A 17,983-nucleotide genomic window follows, 5' to 3' on the forward strand; every position below is an offset into this window, starting at 1 on the left:
CCACTACTTTCCTGTTCCTTGGATTCTGACCTTTCACTATTTTTAAAGAGTGAGAATCATGGAAATTCTTGGTAGCTTGTAGTCTAATTAGGCCTGAGGTCTCTGATTCTGATCTAACACCAATGATTACCTCACTGAGAAGAACTACCAGTATTACAGGTAGCAGGAGGAAGGACCCAGGTAAGGCAAAGTGTCAGAACCATTGAAAATGTTCTATAGTTCACTCTTTAGATGAACAATAAATGGAGCAACAGACACCAGTGGAACTTGAAGATTTGCTTTATGGAGGGAAATGTTATACTCTTAAATAAAAAATTAATACCATAGAAGTCAGATTCTAAAAAGAATTTAAGGTGGTTTTACTCACAGATTACTTGAAAATTATGTTTATTTAAATAGTTGCAAGTGTCAAAGCCTTGTCTTACAGTGAATACAAGTAATTGTTGTTAAATTTTTGGAAAGTGAGCAGAGATGTGCATACCATTATTTGAAAGTACTTTCTGTCCACCTTTAAATTACAACATTTAATTGTAAAATTATAGTTATTCAGTATTCTTAATGCTCTGAGTGAGAATTTATATATTCTAGATTGGAGATTAGAGACTAAATTAATAGTAATTGTTTTTATTTTTAGGAATTGCAGTTTTCTTTTTATATTTTTGTTATAATGAAATATCCATGACAGATGTTAGGAAATACAGGACTTTGTTGTTTGGTACCTTTGTTTATTTATATAACCACTTTATTATTCGATCACCAAAATCATTGCTGATTCTTTTTCTCTACCACACCCATCAGAATTTCTAGGTAATCGTATTTCAGAACAGCACATTTCTTGGCTCAGCATGTCAGTGTAACAAATACGATTTGTTAATATGGAATCATCAATTCACTTTATATGGTCTACTGAATAGTTATAAATTAGTAATAGATTCAGTCATTTCTGAACCATGAAATTTTAAATCAATGACTTTGAGGGGTGGATTGGATCTCACTGTTAGTTCTTTACTTAACATCTACTGAAATGGGATTACTACCACATCAAAGAATTTAAAATAGGGGTTCCTTTAGTTTGAACCTGAAGTTTTCATTTTTGTCTTTTGTGGTCCACTGAGGAAGACAGTATGTTTGTAAGATTTTAGGGAGGCAAACTAGTATCTTAGAAATATATAATCTTTGTTTACCCAGACAACCAAAAGAAAGAAAGATAAATTGGAGTTCATCAAAATTAAAAACTTACATGTGTCAGAGGACACTATTAAAGTGAAAAGACATCCCACATATTGGAAGAAAATCTTTGCAAATCTTATAACTGATAACAGTCTAGTATCCAGAATACATATAGAATTCTTACAACCTAACAAAAAAGATAAACAACTTAACTGAAAAATAGATAAGTGACTGGAGTAGACATTTCTTCAAAGGAAAAATATGTATAGATGATCAATAAGTATATGAAAAGGTGTTCAACGTCACTAGTAATTTTGAAAACGCAAGTTAAAACTGCAAAGAGATACCAGTTTATAATTTCTAGAATGGCTACATTTAAAATACAAGCAGAGGAGAGTCAGTCAGTTGAGCATCGGAGTCTTGGTTTCTACTCAGGTCATGATCTCAGAGTTATGAGATTCTGCTTTGCGTCAAGCTCTGTGCTTAGCCGGGAATCTGCTTTAGATTCTCTCTCTGCCCATACCCCCGCTCTTTCTCTCTCTCAAATAAATCTTTAAAAATTAAATTAAATTAAAAAGAAAATAAGTGTTGGGGAGGATGTGAGGAAATTGGACCCTCAAACTTAGCGGGTGGGAACGTTGGATGGTGTAGCTGCTATAGAAAGCAGTAGGGCAGTTCTTCAAAATGTTAAACTTAAGAGATACCATACTGCCCAGAGATTCTATTACCAGATATATACCCAAGAGAATTGAAAACATATGTTATATAAAAACTGTACACAAATACTAATAACAGCATTATTCTTAGTAGCCAAAAAGTAGAAACAACCCAAATTGTTCACCAACTGATCAATGGATAAATGTAATGTGGTATATCCATACAAGGGAATATTATTCAGCCATAAAAAGGAAATAATACATACTATAACATGGATAAACCTTGAAAATATTGCTCTAGTTTAAGTGAAACAAGATACAAAAAGGCACATGTTGTATGATTCCTTTTATATGGCATATCCAGAATAGACAAATATATATAAGTAGATTCATGATTGCCAGGGCCTGGGGGACTGGGAAATGACTGCCAATGAGTATATGATGGGGTGATGATAATGGTCTGGCATTAAAGAGTAGTAATGGTTATATGACCTTGTGAATATATTCAAAAACTTAAAAGCAAAAGGAAACAAAACCCTAGTTTTAGATTTCTATGCTACTTTTTACCAGTGGTATGATTTCTTTATGTTGCATTTCTTTTTTCTTTCTTTAAAAAGTGGGGATGACTTACCTACCTCTTAGGTTTGTCATGAAGATTGAGCTTAAAGAACATAGATATAAGCAAATACAGACTTCTAAATTAGGATGGTAAAACAGAACTACTTTATAGAATCTCTTTTTAAATTCTAAGTAAAATGAACCAAAGTTGTTTTTGAAAAAGAGCAAAAATGTTCAGCAACAGCAGCAAACAAAGGCCCAATAATGTAATTCTGAAATAGTGAAAAATGCACTAAGACTTCTAAGACAGTCTCTACCCTTGGAAGCTATTAGTAATTTACAGAATTTTGAGAATTATTACTAATAACCCCAAGTCTGGATAGAAGGAAATTAAATGACTGTTCTTTATCTTCTCATTCTTTTGTGCAAGAAAAAAAAATATGAATGAAACAAAAAGTTAAAAAAAAGAGGACTATTTCTATTAGATACAAACTGAATCAAGGAACACAAGGAAACCTCCCATGTGAGTGGGGTACGACACCCCCCAACTAGGTAGATGGGCATTTAACAAAATGTGAGAATTAAAAACCTGGATGTACCAAGGAAACACAAGAGGATCTTACTAATCTTACTAGAAGAAGCAGGTGTTCTAAAGAGATAACAGCATATCCAGTCACATGAAAATGATAACATTTGTATAAAAGTGAGTTAGTTGGCTTTATTTTCGGAATATCAGTTTTGAGTTGAACATTAAAATAATTTAAAGGGGAAAAAAATCGCATGATTATCTCAATAGATAAAACATACCACCAAAACCAAGTAATCTTAGATGTAAATAAGAGAGTCAGAAAGTCACCCATATTAAATAAAAGAGCAACTAAAAGATCTAGACAGAATTGCAAGATTAAAAATAAAAGCATAACTATGTAAATATACTATAGGAAACTAATGAATTAACAAAAAAAAAAAAAGAAGAAGAAAGAAATAGCATGCAGAAGATGAAGACCCATAACCTAAAAGAGAGAAGGAAAGATCTCATATGTACTTTAAGTGGTAGACTTTAATGAAAAAACAAAAGCAAAAATAAGAGCAGGAAAGAGTTCAAAGACAGGATGATTAATACAACAAAATTAGATTAAATATAAATTGCAGATCTCAGGAAACCAATTGAGGACTAAACCAATTCTAGAACAAATTAAAAAATTAGAAATAAAGAATATAACATGGCTAACATATGAATTATATAATAAGAAAATAGGAAAACTATAGATAGATTAAGTAGATATTAAAAAAGAGTAAAGTTGGAAAAGCTAACTAATAGATATGGGGCTAAAATTCCTCTAGCATAATAATAATTAGTGCCCCCCAAATAGAGCACTCAACAAAGAGCAGAAAATGTATTCAAAGATGAGATAAAAGAAAATTTAGCTGAAATAAAGAATTGAATGTAGAGATAGAAAAAGTAGATAGGAAACAAGATGGAAAAAAGAGTAAGATGTGATACCGTATTATCTTAAACATTCGAAGTTCAATCAATGCTATCTAAAATTGAGAAAAGACATACATTTTCCAACTTAATGTTTTCCTTGATTTCTTTTAGACTTAGAGGATTCTTTCCAAAAACTTCTCTTATGGTAAAGAAATATTTAACATATTCTGTAGTTTAATTAATTTCTTATTGCCTTTATTACATTATAAAAAAGTTAAGATTTAATGCTTTTATGTAAAAATGTATCCCATCTTTGTAAAGTTATTACTACTGCTCTATATTCACAGAGGGAGAAGTAGGTAGGAGGTAATAAGCTATATGTCTAGAATGATATGACGTTAACTTATTAGTAATGACAGTTTCTGGCTGGTGCACTTGAGATATGTATCAGTCAGGATCTACTCAGGAGATAAAAACCATACCAGTTACTTTTAATAGAAAATTTAATATAAGGTATTGTTAACAGACATTAAACTCAAGTGGCAAAATAGGATATTAAAGTTTTCAGGGAGATGTTGACTGTGGGAAGCAGCTGCCATTCCAAAGGCCATAGGAAAGAAGTTGGAATTATTAGAGTATATAAATTCACAGGAGGGGCCCTGTGGAATTTAAACTCAGATCTCTGAGAAGGAGGTCCTGCTTATTCTAGTATTTATACTCAAATGCCTGGAGCTAATGTCTCTGAGGAGGGCACAAAAAGGCTATTTGGGATAATAAATGAGGTAAAAAACAATGTTATTTTGTTCTAGATGGCTAGCCAGAACAGGGAATACCTTTCCAATTATTAGAAGTATTTTTCTGTGTCTCTCAAAATAGAACTTTTGAAAGTTTTTATTTATACTGATCTTGCACATTTTAAAAAATTTATTGCTAGCTAATTTAGTTTAGTTTTGTTCCTATAAGTGAAAACTTTTCTTCTACACTATCTTATGACTGGTTTTAGTTTGTGTATAAAAAGCACTCTTATGTTTAAATACTGATTTAACATCCAGAATCCTTACTGAATTTTGTTAGTTTGTTAGTTTTTTCACCTTCGTTGTTTATAAGCTTCTCTAAATAGCTCTTAGAGAAATTGGCTTCACATTTTGTTAGGTGGGAGTCTTTGTCCAACACACTTATTTCTCTTTATTGCCAAGTACCATTTTTTTTCCTGAACTATTATTGTAAAAGACTAGTCTCCTTGCTTCTACCCCTGTCCCATCACCAATTCATTCTCAACACAGTTGCTAATATAATACTTTAAAAACTTAAATCATATCGCTTTCCTGCTCATAACCCTTAAGTGATCATTCACTGTTCTTCAGATAAAATTCAGATTCCTTAGCATAACCTACAAGGCTTTGTGTCTTAGTCTTCTTGGGCTTTAAGAACAAAGTGTCGTGGCTTAAACAACAGAAATTTATTTTCCCGGTTTGGAGGCTAGGAAGTCCAAGGATAAGGTGCTAGCCAATTCATTTCCTGGTGAGTGCTCTCTTTCTGGTGTGCAGATGCCCACCTTCTTGCCCGTGTCCTCACATGGCCTTTCCTGTGCTTGTACTCCAGAGGGAGGATGTAGAACATACTCTTCTTTCTCCTAAGGCCACTAATCACATCAAAAGGGCCTGACCCTCATGACCGGAGGTAATCTTTGTTACCTCCCAAGGGCCCTATATCCAAATACCAGCATACTGTAGGGTAGGTCTTCAAAATAAGAATTTTGGGGGGACACATTCAGTCCACACTGCTCTAAATGATCTGATCACAGCCTATCTCTTTAACCTCTTCTAGTGGCATTCTCCAGAGTCCCTTCACACACTGGCCTCTTCTAAATTTCTCAAACACATCCTGCTTCTTTCTTTCTTTCTTTCTTTCTTTCTTTCTTTCTTTCTTTCTTTCTTTTAAGATTTTATTTATTTATTTGACAGATCACAAGTAAGCAGAGAGGCAGGTAGAGAGAGAGAAAGGAGGAAGCAGGCTCCCCACTGAGCAGGGAGCCCGATGCCAGGCTCAATCCCAGGCTCAATCCCAGGACCCTGAGATCATGACCTGAGCCGGAGGCAGAGGCTTTAACCCACTGAGCCACCCAGGCACCCCACATCGGGCTTCTTTTTACTTAAGAATCTTTATACGTGCTGTTCTCTGCCTAGAGGCTCTTCCTTAGGCTGTTTAAATGAGAGATGTTTTTGTCCTGTAAGTCTCAGTTTATTTTTTAATTGTGTATTTATTTTTATTTTTATCTTTTAAGTCTCAGCTTAAATACCCCGTTTCTCAGAATCCACATACGTGAGCATGTCTTCTCTAATTGTCAACTCACTGAATCTATTACAAATATGTATCTGCGTATGTATACATACTTTTATTCTTCTGTCTACTTTTGTAATGATCAGAATCCTCCATAATTGTTTTTCCAGCAGAAAAAACTTCTGTTGATATTTTCAGATCATGTCAACTCCATACTTTTTGGGTTTTATTTTGGTAAAATATATATAAAATAAAACTTTCCATTTAAACCATTTTTAAGCATACAAATCAGTGACATTAATTTCATTCAGTGTTGTATATTGATAAGCTTTTTTTAGCCTCTTTACTTCACAGTCAAGCTTTTGCTTTTGCTTCATCGTATACTGTTGAGAAAGTAATACTCACGTACATTGTTGTACTTTGACAATACCTTTAAGAATTTAAAGGTATAAAATTTAATGCCATAATTCCAGTTCTAGGAATGAATTGTACGTGTATTTAAGACACCTATACATAGATTTTCATTGCAGACAGCAAAGGTTTGGAAACAACCTAAATATCCATCAGTAGGGAAGGAGCTAGTTTAATGAATTATGGTATAATTATACCACGAAATACTACTCAGTTATTAGGTGATGGAGCAGTTCTGTAGGTAATTACATGGAATGATTTCCAAGAAGAAAGCAAAGTGTAGAGAGCATTGTTGTATAGTATGCATGCTATGGTTTGTGTACTCCCCGCAAAAGATATTACGCTGGAATTTTTCTAGATTATCTTTTGAAAGATAGAGCAAAAACTGGTGGTTGCCTCAAGGATAAGAAACCAGATGACTAAAGCTTCAAGGGTAAGATGGATACTTTCTCACTGAAAGAATAATAAAAATTACTGTGGGAGTAGAGATGAATGTTTCTGGCTGAAACTATGGGGAAGACTATTTGAAAAACAAAGATTTTTTTTAAAGCTTGTTATTGCTTTTATCTGATAAAAATAGAACATATATTGACAGCTAGTTATGATAGATACTGCTGTGAGAGATGTAAAATGATTTTAGTTACAAGTGGAAATGTTATTATTATTATTATTTTTTAAGGTGGTGATAGTGGACTGGATGGGTTAGGAGGACCAGGTGTACAACTAGGAAGCCCTGACAAGAAAAAACGCAAGACAAATACACAGGTAAATTAACATTTTCTTTAATAATGGTTTTTGTTCACGGATAAGATCAATCTGATGAGGTAAATTTAAATTTGGTCATGGGTTTGTTTCCTATCCTCTTCATAACCTAATTGTGAATTCTACAGTGATTTTTTTTTTAAATTCTGCAACTAGTTGCTGATGTTGGCCTATAGGTCTAAAGTGAGTATTGCAAGAAAGAAGTGTAGGCAGACAAATGAAAATGCTTGTTCTTAAATCTAACTTAAAAACCATAGGTAACTGTAGTTCTACTAAAAGATTGTAAAATCTGGGGACACAGGTTTAACTTGAAGTAGTGTTCAGCTGTTAACAGTAATTCAGTGGTATATCTGTGTCATTAAGCAATTGTGGTGGAACAATCTTTTGTGTATAACCTGTGCTTAGATAACCATTATAAGAATAGGCTTCTGTGCTTTTATTCCTTATAAATTTGAAGCACTCTTTCTATTTAAAGACTACGAGAAAGAAAGATGTGTATTCAGATTATTTCCATTTTGGCCACCATCTGTTAAACTTCCAGTGTGACTAAAACTGGAAGTTTATTTTTCCATTCTGAGGCCAAGAGCATAGTGCTTGGGGAATACTTTAATAGCTACTCCCTGAAGTTAAGCTAACAAAAAAACTTAGATCCTGTTTATTGTTACTTAATTTTATGGTTTAAGTGAAAGGTTCCAGAATTACAGTTAAGCATATTAAATGAAAGTTACATAATGAAGCTTCTGTTGAAGCTTAAATACCTTTGGAATTTGAAGTAACAATGAGTTTGAGCTCAGAAAAGCATACCTCCTTTCCTTTCTTAAAGAAAGAAGTCTACACATTTTAATCATTAAATATAATTAAATATGAAAATTATTTGGAATTAAAGGGTCAAATGAATTAGATTTTCATAAACAAAGCAAGAGAAATTTGATTAAAGCTAGGTTGTTACATGTTGAGATAACAGTTTTAATAACTTCTTTGATTGAAACATGTCCTTTACTCTACATTCTCATTTCAGGGGCCTTCTTTTCCTCCATTGTCTGAGTATGCTCCACCACCGAATCCAAACTCTGACCATCTAGTGGCTGCTAATCCATTTGATGACAACTATAATACTATTTCCTATAAACCACTACCTTCATCAAATCCATATCTTGGCCCTGGTTATCCTGGCTTTGGGGGCTATAGCACATTCAGAATGCCACCTCACGTACCTCCAAGAATGTCTTCCCCATACTGTGGTCCTTACTCACTCAGGAATCAGCCACACCCATTTCCTCAGAATCCTTTGGGCATGGGTTTTAATCGACCTCATGCTTTTAACTTTGGGCCACATGATAATTCAAGCTTTGGAAACCCATCCTATAATAATGCACTAAGTCAGAACGTTAATATGCCTAATCAACATTTTCGACAGAATCCTGCTGAAAACTTTAATCAGATTCCTCCACAGAATGCTAACCAAGTTTCCAACCCTGACTTGTCATCTAACTTTGTCCCTGGAAATAATGCAAATTTTACTTCTCCATTAGAATCTAATCATTCTTTTATTCCTCCCCCAAACACTTTCAGTCAAGCAAAAGCACCACCCCAAAAACAAGACTTTAGTCAAGGAGCAACCAAAAATACTAATCAAAATTCCTCTGCTCATCCACCTCACTTAAATATGGATGACACAGTGAATCAGAGTAATATCGAATTAAAAAATGTTAATCGAAATAATGCAGTAAATCAAGAGAATAGCCGTTCGAGTACCACAGAGGCAACAAATAACAGCCATGCAAATGGGACACAGAATAAGCCGCGACAACCTAGAGGTGCCCCAGATACCTGCACCACTGAAAAAAGCAATAAATCCTCTCTTCACCCAAGCCGTCATGGCCATTCTTCTTCTGACCCAGTGTATCCTTGTGGAATTTGTACAAATGAAGTGAATGATGATCAGGATGCCATCTTGTGTGAAGCCTCTTGTCAGAAATGGTTTCATCGGATCTGCACTGGAATGACTGAAACCGCTTATGGCCTCCTAACTGCGGAGGCCTCAGCAGTATGGGGCTGTGACACCTGTATGGCTGACAAGGATGTCCAGTTGATGCGCACTCGAGAGACTTTTGGTCCACCTGCAGTGGGCAGTGATGCTTAATCACCGGCATTAACTAAAGGGTCCCCTCCCCCCGTGTCTTACAGAGGTTCAGTGACACAGGGTTTTAATGTTTTACATTATTTTTTTAAATGCACACACAAAAAGATTATTTACCTTTTAGTTTTTGTTAATATTCTACTTCATTACCAGTGCAAATTTTATATTGTCCTTGTTTGCTATCTTAAATGAGAATAATGTATATGGGGGTGCTTTAGAAAGTACTATACTAATAAATGTTAGTTGGTGTTGTTGTTGTTGTTAATCATAAACATAAAAAAGCCTCTTGAAGCTTCAAAATAATATATAGCAAATGTAGGCAAGTTTTGACTTTAGAAAGTTAGAATCATTGAAAAATGTACATTGCAGAGCTGAACTTTGGTAATATTACATTAAATGGTTCAAAAAAATTTTCAAGGATCTACTTGACATGTTTTCAGGAAAAGATATGTGTAGCTATAACATGGAAGAAAGCATACATTTTAATGGATGTTTTAAAAAAAATAGAGTATGTTATCAGATTTCTTCCCACTCGGGTCTTTGAAGTTAGTGACTTTCCTATTTTCAAGTCAGTCTTTTCAAGATAATCTGTTTATACAGATATGAGACAGAAGTTAGCAGATAGTAGATGCTTTGTAAGTACTTGTTCATTAAGTTGTGGATTGTACCACATGAAATTGCTAATATTAGATCAGTTGAAAAAGGACTGCAGTTAGTAGAGTTGAAGTGAAATATGTTTCTAGTTGTGCTGTTTAGAATTACAATAGTATTATGCTCTTCATTCAGTTTCCTTCGATTATTGAGTTGTTTTGTTATTGTTTTCCAGAGAAATAAATAACATAGTGTCTTCGGAAGAATTGTGAATACTTCTTTTAACACGATTTGAAGCCAGGATATACTGCACATGACATAGGTGGAAACATCAAGTTGGCCTTAGAAAGCTCAGCTGGTGAGACCTGCTCAGTGGTGGTTTGAAAAATCTTGTTCTGGGGATTTGGATTCAAAGACAAGCCTCGGGGGAGATCAGAATCCATTTTGAGCAAAGACCAATTAAGAGCCAGGGTGAAGCTAACTTACAAACAACAATTTCAAGGCCTTGAAGTAGATAGGAGTTTTTGTTGTGACTGGGGAAGTGTAACGATGGACTCAAGACCATCCTCCTGGGCGATGATCAAGAACAGAGACAGAGGTGTACTCGCTGAGACTTAAAACAGTGACCTGTGACCAAAAAAATCACACAAAAAAACAAACAAAATACAACACAAGATACTGTTTGAGGATTGATAGCAATTCATACAATGGTTGGATGTTGGTGAAGCTCCCAAACTTGCACCATCATTATCATTGTGACCAAAAAAGTTCTGAAGGCCACATAGGGATCTGCAAAAGAATAATTAATTACTACTGTTTAAACCCTAGTAAAGCAGCAGCAGCAGCAGCAGCAGCAGCAGCAGTGTCTCGCCAAGAAATTAAAATTGTGCGTGAAACTCTTGATTAAAAAAACATTCTTTGGTTAATAAACATGACCCTACACTTTTACATGACAGCACTTGACCTCGCATGCCACAAGCCACTAAAGCAAAATTAACTGAATTGGGATTTAAAATTTTGTCATATCCATTATAGTCACCAGACCTTTATCCAGCAAACTACCATCTTTTTCATCATTTGAAGCTTTTTTTTAATAAACAACATGTTCTCCAATTAAGAAACAGTAATTGGAGGGATATGAACAGTTTATACAGTTGAAGACATGACAAATTTTATAAAAATGAAATACTTAATATCCTACTAGAAGAAAACTATTAATGCTCATGATACATATTTTGATTAAATAAAATTTATTTTTTTAAATAGTGTTTTAATTTTGACCTACAAAAACAGCAATTTCATATGGTACAATTTAGTATGTTTTCTCCATTTACCTGTGACTAGTTAGAGGTGAGTACAAAATATTTTCAATAGAGCTGTAAATTATATATCTTTACAATTTTAGGAAATGAAATGATATAAACTCTTATACTAGGTACTCCTTCGTGTGAAAACTTTACCAATTGAAGCAGGTGAAAATGCAGTATTTTTGGCTGACTCTGACTTTTGATGTATTTAGAAGCATTTTTGAAGATTCCATGTTGCTTACTTTATATTTGAAGTACACGATTTTCTAAATGTTTAAGGACCTACTTATGTTGTTCTTGAAATCTTGAAATCCTAGTGAGTGCTGGTTTTGAAGACACTTCCAGTGTCTTCAGAAGTTAACATTCTACATGGTAGTACTTGAGTTGTACTTACTGTTAGAATTGATTATGCATTTTCTTAAGCCATCTGTTGCTTACAATTTCAGTAGTTGTTTTGTGAAAGTGAAGTAACCTCTTCCAAGCTAGTCTAAAGGTACTTGATTTGTAATGTGGTTCTTTTCCATTTCCAAATAGCCATTTTTGAAAACTTACAAGTGAATTTTTATTCAAGTATTTAGATCTTCTGAGCACCTTATTTAAGTAAGTCTGTAAATATTCAGAGAAAAACCCGTGGTTGACTGACTGTGAGTCACAGGTAAACTATAACCATAGTTTGTGAATGTTTTCATGTATTCAAATTACTTTTCTTAACTAGTTCCACATTTGTCTGTATATGCTTACTAAGTCAAAAGTTAGATGTTTTTTGATAGGAAAAGTGATGAAGTATAAGAATGTCCAATTTGACCCCAAAAGGCTATTATACATATTGATATGGCTTTGTTAGGACAAGTGATGAGCTACCCTAAACATTTTCAGATATTCAGTAATGAAAAGAATTGTACTTATGTAGAATAATCTTCCAGTAGCATTGCACCATTTTTTATATAATCCTTTCCTTCACTGAAGGCCTCATCTCACATGCACACATACACCCAGAGAGATACACATACACAACTGAGCAGGAAAACATGGTTTCTTCCATATTCTCAAGTTTTGTCTAAGTTCAACCTGGCTAACTCTCAGCAGCTAGGCTTTCCCGTGACAGCTAGATTACTGATAGTTTTAAAGCATCTATTCCTTTCCCAAAACTTGCTTTATTCATTTTACTAGAGAATTCCTAGTCTACTTACTTGTTGAACTACTGGACTCACTAATGCCGAAGTAGCTTAGCTTGTAAAAGAAAAATTATTCTTCAGATAGAGTGCTTAGAATTAGTTTTGTGATTGGTGTTTTCCTTTGGTGCGAAATACATTTAGAGTACTGCTATTAGGATTCTTGTTACCCAAATTAGAAGATTATGTACATAAAGCAAGATTTTCTTCTAGTGGGGCTTACTCTTCCTGGATTAACACAATATAAAGAAATCTGATTTTTTTTTTTAAGCCTTCCAGCTCTGCCTACTGGTAGGAAAAAACCTCAGTAGTGTAGGTCAGCATGAATTCTGCTGACTTTAGTCATCCAAATAAGTATCAGGGGTCTTCATCTAGAATTCTTTCAAACTTGTTTGTCTTGAACATATTAAAAGTGCTAGTACTTATTGTCCAGCGTATACTATAGTAATTGTATTTAATAGTAAAAAAAAATGTAAGTAATAATTTTTTTAAGGGAGCACTAAAGAATTTTTGGATTTTTTTTTTACAGTGTATAGAGGTTTCATATGCATGAGCATTCGTGCTATTTTGATTTTTTTTAATTAAAAAGTTCAATTAAGAGCATCCAGGCTCCCAAATGTCATTTGTAAATAGTGGTTTGGAACATTATATAAAATGATTAGATTGTTAAGAAAGCTGATAAAGGCTTATTTCAACCATAATGTAGTTAACCACTAGTATCATGCTGAGCACTCAGTTTTCTTTAGGGAACCAATCAATGTAGGAGGTAGAAAGAAACAGGGGTCTTTCCTTTTTCCTGGTGGGATTCAGGAAAGCTAGGTTTCTTGGTGTTGTGTTTCCTAGTTGTCCTCTTACCATCCTAAACCCTCCAGTGGAATAATATATAAGCCAACTTGTCTTTTCCCTTGCTGGATGCTCTGTGCTTCAAAATTTCATCTTCTCTCCATTCAAAATTCCCATTTTTTCCCCCTGTGGTTATGGCTGGCTAGATTTTAAGAGAAAAATGTTTTCCACCAAGATGTGAATAGTGAAGAAAGTGGGATTAAACATTTTTAAAGACTGCTTATTAGTTCAGAATGAATTTTTATCTAATAGGATTTCAGACAATATGACCACATCTCAGGCACTGTGGGAAGCAGTATTTTTTATTCAATTGGTGGATGCCTCTTGAGAGTACTTACCAATTTCCTTTAGATTGTTGGGACTTTTTACAGTTTTTCCCCTCAACTTATGAACTCAGAGGTTTTTTCTCATTTCAAAATTAGTAACTTCCCCTTTCTCCCTATTCTGTTTATCCAATAGAAGAGTATAGAAGTCACATCTGCATTTTTCTAACTCTTGGTACAGAGATGGAAGTTTAGAGGTACTCCTGGAGTAGGGAGACAAGGGCTGGCATTAACATCTCCCCTGACATACAGTCTAGGGGAAATGAGCAGTGGCTATCTTTAAGCCAGATGTGAGTTCATCAGAGGCTGCCTGTATTTCTTTGACAATTTTTAATGAAACCCAATGGATAAGCTTCATCTTGATCATAGTTTGTCAAAATACATTACTTGCAATTATATTAAAACTTATTCTAAAGACTTGTACTTTTCTTGTTCTGTAGGTGGCATAGATGATGTTGCTTGTTAGTTAAATTATCTTTTATAAAAGAAAGTCCTGCTTCTTATCATGATGTATGTGACTTAAATGACTGTTTCATATTAAAACTATTTCTTCCTTATGTACTGTTTACATATACCTCTTTTTGGGATATTAGTTCAGTACTTTTATACAAATCTGAGTGTGTTCCACATTGGTGACATGTATTTTTGCAGTAATTTTTTGTTTTGTTCTTAGAGCATGTCTAAAGTAACACATGCACTAGTGCTGTGGTCTGTGGCAAAATTACTGTAATTCAAATTGGAAAATAAAATGTTTCCAGACTTTGTCCAACATTTATTCCTATGGCGAAGGAAATTACTATGTAATACTAATTATTTCTTGTGCTGGTATGTTTAAGCTACTCTATGAAGTATGTGAAACATCAATATTTATGGATTAGTAGATGGCCTGATGTTTTGAAATGGGAGAGAGGGTAAAATTTGGTGTTAGCAATTCATAACACTAATAATACAATGAATACTTCTTAAAATTTTGATTTTCCTTTCACAGTTATAACTTATCAAGGAATTAATATCTTAATTGTGAATATTGGGATTTTTCTTAGCCTTTACTATTAAAATTATATACTAGACTTTGAACCTACTCTGATCTCTTCCAACCAAAAAAGATACTATTCATTTCACCTTAACCAAAATAAGTAGAAATACTAATCTTCATTTGTTAAAAAGCAATTATGATACCATACAAGTCCTATGATTTACTTAGAATTTGTAACCATTGATACAAGGACTTGAGTGGTGGTTGCTTTGTATTATCTGATGAAAGGTTTATTAATAAAAGTCATAATCAAGATATTTTAAAAAGTGTTTAATCTTAGGAAAATATTAAGCTTTATAGAGCATTTATTTGAGAATACTATTTTAAAAGCATTCTCTTGTCTTTAAAACAAATACCCAAAAGAAATACCCAAAGGTGAAACTTGGCCAATGCAAATTGTAGATTTGAAATTGTATACTTGAAAGCAAAAAAAAAAAAAAAAAAAAAAGAATGCTTATGAGTGCTTAAACTGCATATCTTTTTAAAGTATTCAAATTTTTAGACTTTTATCAATTCAAACTACCCTGAATAAGGTTTTACTATATTAGTGATATATATTACAAGATAAATGTTTACCTATTTATGTTAATGATATCTCTATACAGCATCGTTTTTGGCATGGATGTTGTGGTGTATTTTGTACATTTAATTATCAGCTATTAATAAGATTGACATAGCAATAAATCTGATTCAGTTCTCGATATTTTTAAAAATGCCATATACCGTACTATGGCACAATTCCATTATATTTGATTTGAATGCCCAGTGTTTACATGGGTCTATTTTGGGGTTAAAAATTTAGAATTACATATTAGGGATTCATCTTTTTCCCTGGCATCTTCACATATAATGACTGAGAAATGAGTCTCTTTCTATTTAAGTCATAGAGGATTAAAGAAGTATTAGTATTAAATGATTCATGAATTGCTTTGTGGAAAAATTTAAAGTATGAAATGATGAGGTTACCCCCAAATTGTTTATTTTCTTTGTATGGTTTTGTACAGGTTATAGTTTTCAGAGAAATAAAATTGGCTTGGTCACTAATTGAATATAGTGGATAATAGATAGTTTGTCTAAGGGCTTCCAAGTATTAAACCAAAAATTCTCAATTCTGAATTACTTTTTAATAATTACTATTAATAGTGGTAAGCCAATTCTTCTTTTTCTTTTAAGATCTTTAATTCTTATAGTTTCCTCCTTTTGATCCCTTTCTTTCTTCCTCAGACATCATGGTAGAATTTAAGAGAAGTTTAACTTATCTTCCGCATTTTAGTTTTTTATTCTCAGATAAGTAGTAAGACGAGTAGAGGTTCTATTGTCAAAACAGTCCATGTTACTGTTGGCCATTCTTTCCAAGGTTCATACTAAATGTCATTTGTGCATTGTATAAAGAATGTTATTTATCAATATTTAGACCTACTATTAGTAGAAATTATGTATGGCAGGCTTTCTTGAACAATATGTATTGTAAGTTTGTTCCTATAGTGTTATGCCTCAGATTCTTTTAAATAAAGCTAGTTTTTAAAGAGAAAAATAACTTTTTTTAAAGTGCTTGATTTTCAACAGGACAATCTTAGGTTATAGGTATGACAGTCTCGGCTTTGGGCAGGAAATGTTCCAGGAAACATTTACCAGAGCAATAGCCTACAATTTTCCAGGAATTTAGTTTTATACTGAGGACCAAACTACTACTTTTGGACAGGCCTAGTTATATGCATTCTTTACCCCCCTCCCATGAAGTTTATACATAACACTGAGTCCTGAGTTTCTCTTTAAAAATCTGAGCATAACCTGTCTCTGTCTTGATTTTAACAGATTAAGACTTCAGTTCTGTTAACAGAAAATTAATTGGAGAGGAGTTCTACAACCTCAGCAGCTTAACAATCTCTGAAACGGAGACACCACTGTAGCAATATTAAGATCAGATCATGTTTACAAAAGACCTTCAAAATTTGTTGGAAATAATCATTAGCTGTCTAGAATCTTACATGGAAAGATGCATGTGAATGTGTTGATGCAACTTGGCATAAGAGGTAACAAAAATAGCAATAAGATAAAATTACGTCAGGATAAAATTTGAATGCATGAAAGTTCTATTTAAATATATGGAAGGGGATGCCTGGGTGGCTCAGTCATTTAAGTGTCCAACTCAGGCTCAGCTCAGGTCTTTTTGTTTGTTTGGTTTGTTTTTTGTTTTTGTTTTTAAGTAAGTTCCATGCCCAGTGTGGAGCCCAAAGCAGGGCCTATTTCATGACCCCAAGATCACGACCTGAGCTGAGATTAGGAGTTTGATGCTTAACTGGCTGAATCATCTAGGTACCCCTCAGCTCAGGTCTTGATCTAAGGGTTGTGATAGAATGTTCTAGCCCCATGTTAGGCTCCATTGGGGAGTGGAACCTACTTTAAAAATCAGTCAATTAAGTAAGAATTAATAAGGAATAACATGGAGGACATTAGGAGAAGGAAAGGAAAAGTGAACTGGGGGAAATCAGAGGGGGAGATGAAACATGAGAGGCTGTGGACTCAGAAACAAATGGAGGATTTTGGAGGGGAGGGAGGTGGGGGTTTGGGTGAGCCTGGTGGTGGGTATTATGGAGGGCATTTATTGCACGGAGCACTGGATGTGGTGCATAAACAATGAATTCTGGAACACTGAAAAAAATGTAAGATTTAAAAAAAAAAAAAGAAAATTCCATCTCCCAACCAAACCCACTAACCTTCTTTCAATGTAAAAACATCTGTCAAATCAATCACACATGTTAAACAAATCTTAATATTAAGTTTAAAAAAATGAATTACAAATTAATGGACGAATGGGGCGCGTGGCTGGCTCAATTGGAAGAATGTGGGGCTTTTGATCTTGGGTGGTAAGTTTGAGCCTCATGTTGGGTATAGAGGTTATTTAAATAAAACCTTTAAAAATTTATTAAAATAAGTATATGGAAGAAAAAAAATCAATAAAAATGTGTTTATTTTACCTGCTGTAGAAGAGAGAAAGCTATACAGAGACTTCTGATCAAATAACATCTTGTATGGTTGCTCTAAAACACCCCCTCTGTTCCAAACATAGTATGATAAACATAAAAAGAGAAAATCGGGTTCAAAATTGAAATACATATTGAGGGGCAAGAAACAAAGGAAGACACCATGAACCATGCTGAAGCAGCTGCTTGCCCTACTCTAGGTCCAGAACGGAAGTTCTAATCTGGCAGGGTAATGAGATCTAAAAGTGCTACTTTGTTTCAAAACTTGTGAGATGTGATAACAGTACTAGAAGAGAAATGTATACATTTAGATAATTTTTG

At 33.8% G+C, this 17,983-nt stretch overlaps 1 protein-coding gene across 1 annotated transcript in view; it reads left to right on the forward strand.

The window, feature by feature from the left end:
- The window catches only part of PYGO1 (pygopus family PHD finger 1), a 29,522-nt gene extending 13,310 nt beyond the window's left edge, over positions 1-16,212 (forward strand). The window contains exons 2-3 of the mRNA XM_044230179.1: positions 7,184-7,269; positions 8,285-16,212. Of these exons, the coding sequence (XP_044086114.1) occupies positions 7,184-7,269; positions 8,285-9,409 (1,211 nt within the window). The 3' untranslated portion in view covers positions 9,410-16,212. The remainder of the gene's footprint in view (positions 1-7,183; positions 7,270-8,284) is intronic.
- Positions 16,213-17,983: the final 1,771 nt, after the last annotated feature.

This window comes from Neovison vison, chromosome 13 (genome assembly GCF_020171115.1).
Source record: "Neovison vison isolate M4711 chromosome 13, ASM_NN_V1, whole genome shotgun sequence".
Taxonomy (NCBI): Eukaryota; Metazoa; Chordata; class Mammalia; order Carnivora; family Mustelidae; genus Neogale; species Neogale vison.